General features: G+C 34.4%; 1 protein-coding gene across 1 annotated transcript; it reads right to left on the bottom strand.

The window, feature by feature from the left end:
- Positions 1-576: 576 nt before the first annotated feature.
- LOC123212309 (ACT domain-containing protein ACR8-like) lies at positions 577-3,502 on the bottom strand. The gene is made up of 8 exons (XM_044631397.1): positions 3,267-3,502; positions 3,095-3,163; positions 2,736-2,781; positions 2,525-2,639; positions 2,375-2,442; positions 1,686-2,252; positions 1,478-1,582; positions 577-1,385 (listed from the first exon to the last, which is right to left on the bottom strand). Exons 2-8 carry the CDS (start codon positions 3,154-3,156, stop codon positions 1,023-1,025), a joined length of 1,326 nt encoding a protein of 441 aa, XP_044487332.1. The 5' UTR covers positions 3,157-3,163; positions 3,267-3,502; the 3' UTR covers positions 577-1,022.
- Between the last annotated feature and the right edge of the window lie 268 nt (positions 3,503-3,770).

The raw sequence follows: 3,770 nt of genomic DNA on the forward strand, positions 1-3,770 counted from the left end.
TAGACTTTTAGTTAATTTGTTATCGTTATTATACATATGTTCGCTCGTAATTATTTCTGTTCAAGATATTAAGGGTGTTTCAAAATCAAATGATTAAAAGTATTTATATACATATTTATAACATCATATAATATATAATATGTATTTTTATAATATAAATAAAAAATAATATTTATTATTAAATATATCAAATTAATATAATATAATATATATCTTATAATATGATATATATTATTAATATAAATTATTATATCTTTAAAAATATATATAATTTAAAATTTTTAATGATATTTTTTAAAATAATATTGTATTATTTTTATTATTATTTTGTTTTTTAAAAATTATATTATATAATATAATATTTAATATACGATAAAAAAATTCTTGATATTTGATACAGACCACCATTTAATTACCCTGTTTATATGACTTTTTGTAAATGCAGACAGATACAGGCCTTTTGGTTGACTGAGTTTTCCTGACTACAGAGATCCAGCTGTAAAGAATCACATATTCGGACGGTGGTCGGCGCAACATTTACCCAAGAAGAGAGAGAAGCCACAGAAAGAAGAATAATGAATTTAAAAAATTGAAGTCAACCATTAACTAAATAATTCTTCAAGTAGTTTATGTACAAATGGCGTTACCAAGTATAAACTCATTCTGTTCTTATACCTAATCTTCTTCTTCTTCTTTCCAGCCAGAAGCCAGCCAGCCACCCATAAATCTAATAATATTATATCAACAACCCCCACCATCCCTTCTAATTCAAATCTTCCCCTCAAGCAAAACAAAACATACAAAAAAGAATATTATATTGAATATAAAAATGGTGGAGCAGCTCCAATCTGTCTATCTATTCCACCAACCAAACCCAACTATAACCAACTTAATTTCTACTATCACCAAATTCCACCTTTTTCATTCACATGTATCTACACAACACAAACCCCCATCCTCAAGTAAAGAATATGCCATTGCCAACAACCCTAGTGCTGGGAACAATTCTTCTTTCTCCCACTTTAAGAATATGATCTTATCAGACCCAGACTGTATAGATTCTTTCTCACTAGACTCCCCAGTGATAACAATACTGTCCCACCAACCCCAACTGTTTGCTCTTCACTTTCTGACTTCTCATTATACATCACTGGCAATTCCTTCACTTTCAAATTACTCAATCCAACTTTTTGTCTAACTGCTTCAATTATCATTGGATCTGCAGGGTTTCCTATGGCATCTGTTACATAGAATGTGTTTACTGCCGTCTCATTTCTTGTGGATATTTCAGCTCTTGTGATATTGAGACCATTTTCTCTAAATGTTCTAGTCACACCTGCCAACAGCCCTGGCCTATCTTCCATGCATAATTCTAGCCTCACACCCTGTGATTACGAATAAATTACCCTTACTATTTGCAGATCAGAGAAATATTTTTAATGAAGTAATTCAACTGAGAAGAAATGCTAAAGTATACCTCGGATGCTCTTCTTCTCACTGCAGCTTGTAGGCATTGAATCACACGTTGCCTTTCAGGTTCTGAACTAATTGGAGTTCCATCAATGTGCTTAACATAAAATTCCTGAAACAACATTGAAATATACTGAGTTAATAAGACACTAATATAATCACAATTTGAGAAACTGACAGATAAGGGATAATCCAATAAACAAAACAATAAGTACCAGATACGCTCTGTCTTCAGTTGTCTTAATGGTAGCATGAAACACCACATATTCCATGTCTGTCAACGTGCAAACAACATCGAACAAAAGCTTAGTCCTATCCTTGCACTGAACATTCACGACTGAGTACCCTCTTTCCACCCAATTTTGCACTGTTACTAGAGGGTAATTAGTACACCGACTAAAAATGGGCTTCCTCTCATAATCCCTATCTGCAAACATCATCTGGTGTAGCCTTCTCTCTGTATGAGTGACCTCCATAGAAACAGTCGTTTTAGCACTCCTAATGTCATTATCTCCTTTCAAGACATTCCTTAAACGTGCTTCGATTCTATCAATTTGTTGTAAGTCCTCAATTGGAGATCCTGAATTGCAATCTTTCACATAAATCAGCGAAGCAATTCGACCGTTGTGAGTCCACACCTTCGCTTCTACCACATTACACTGTAATTCAGCTAATACTGCAAAAACCTCTGACATCAGGCCAACTCGATCTGTTCCAGTTAGTTCAAGGGCAGTCAAACCGCAAAACCCGTTAACTCTTTCATATTCTATGGTTCCAAGCGACTGTATAACAGAAACATAAGGAAAACATAAATTTTTAGCTATAATATTGATCAGAAGTTAGTTCAAAATATTAATTCTACAATTATTTTTGGAAGTAAATTTCTAAAATAAATCATATTTACCTGCTCAATGTGGCGAATAACTCTTTCGTCTGTTAATTTGTTTCCATTCAGATCAGTCACATGGAAAACTAAACAGATAAAAAGGAAAAACGTGTAAATATTACTTTCAAAGAAACTCTAACAAACAGTAAAAAGGAAAAAAAAAATTACCATCCATGAACCACCGTCCATCAGAAGAAATGTAAGCCTTCTTTATCGAAAGGTCCAGATCCGTGAGAACCTGAACAGCTTCTAACAAGATTCCATGTCTTCTAGCACTATCAACCTGTTAAAAAGAAATATTAATGAACGAGCTCAGCCACTGAAGTTAACACTGGTTCCTGGGTTTTCAATTTTGCTATCAGGTTTCGAGAAAGCTAACCTTGACGAGAGTTGCCGTGGGGCAAACGGCATTGTCGATGACGACCCTGAAAAGCACCGAAAGGTCAATTCAGTGAAACTGCTTTTTAATTTTGAAAATTTCAAGTGATTGTTCCAGAAACTCAACCAGAGACAGATCTTTGAAAAGTCTAAAGCATGATTTAAGAAATTGAATTCTACAAAGATGAGAAAGCTTTGAAGAAAAGTCAGAAAAATATTTAAAAAATCGTTAACCGAGTCTCGATTTCATGGCCAGATCTGGAACAACAGTAAAGGCTATGAATTTTTGAAAGAAAAATTTCAAATCCCCGAAACAATTAGTTAATTTAAAAGTTTAATTTGAAAAAAGTAACAACAAACCTGGGAGTGTTCATTCTGATAACAAGCTTCTGGTATTCATCTAAACAAGAATGCCACTCCATTGTTTCTCTTCAATTAGAAAAAAGGAAGAACGCCACGAAAGTATGAGAGAAGAAGAACACTCCAACCTTTAATAAGCCACGAAAGTATGAGAGAAGAAGAACACTCCAACCTTTAATATGCCACGAAAGTATGAAAGAACAAGAAGAGAAGAAATCAAATGCCAGATCCTCTTAAAACTCTAGCTTTAAATCTTCGACCAAATCGCTTTAACAACTCCCACCAAACTCTTTCTCTCCAATTTTCTTGTTTCGTTTTCTCTAGAAAATACCAAACTTCATTTATTTCTCTCTCTTCTCTTGCAAGCGCAACGCAAACCACGCCTTGTTTTAATTCTCTCACTCTCTTATTTATATAAATATCGCCAATTTTTTTTTTTTCAAATTTTGTACTATGGAAAACCACGCTTCTTTGCCATTTATAGAGACGGAATTAACCTCATCCACGTGTCCTCTCAGCACCGACTCTGGTTGGTTAAAGTTTCCAGCTCCGACGCCACGTCTGCAACTGAAGTGTACTTTGCGTGCTTTCGACTCAATACAAGCGTTGATGCTTCATCAACGGGGTGAGTCTCTCCATCTGGCGAATTGGTGGGTCCCATCTTCGCTTCTCAATT

The sequence above is a fragment of the Mangifera indica genome, chromosome 3 (genome assembly GCF_011075055.1).
Source record: "Mangifera indica cultivar Alphonso chromosome 3, CATAS_Mindica_2.1, whole genome shotgun sequence".
NCBI lineage: Eukaryota > Viridiplantae > Streptophyta > Magnoliopsida > Sapindales > Anacardiaceae > Mangifera > Mangifera indica.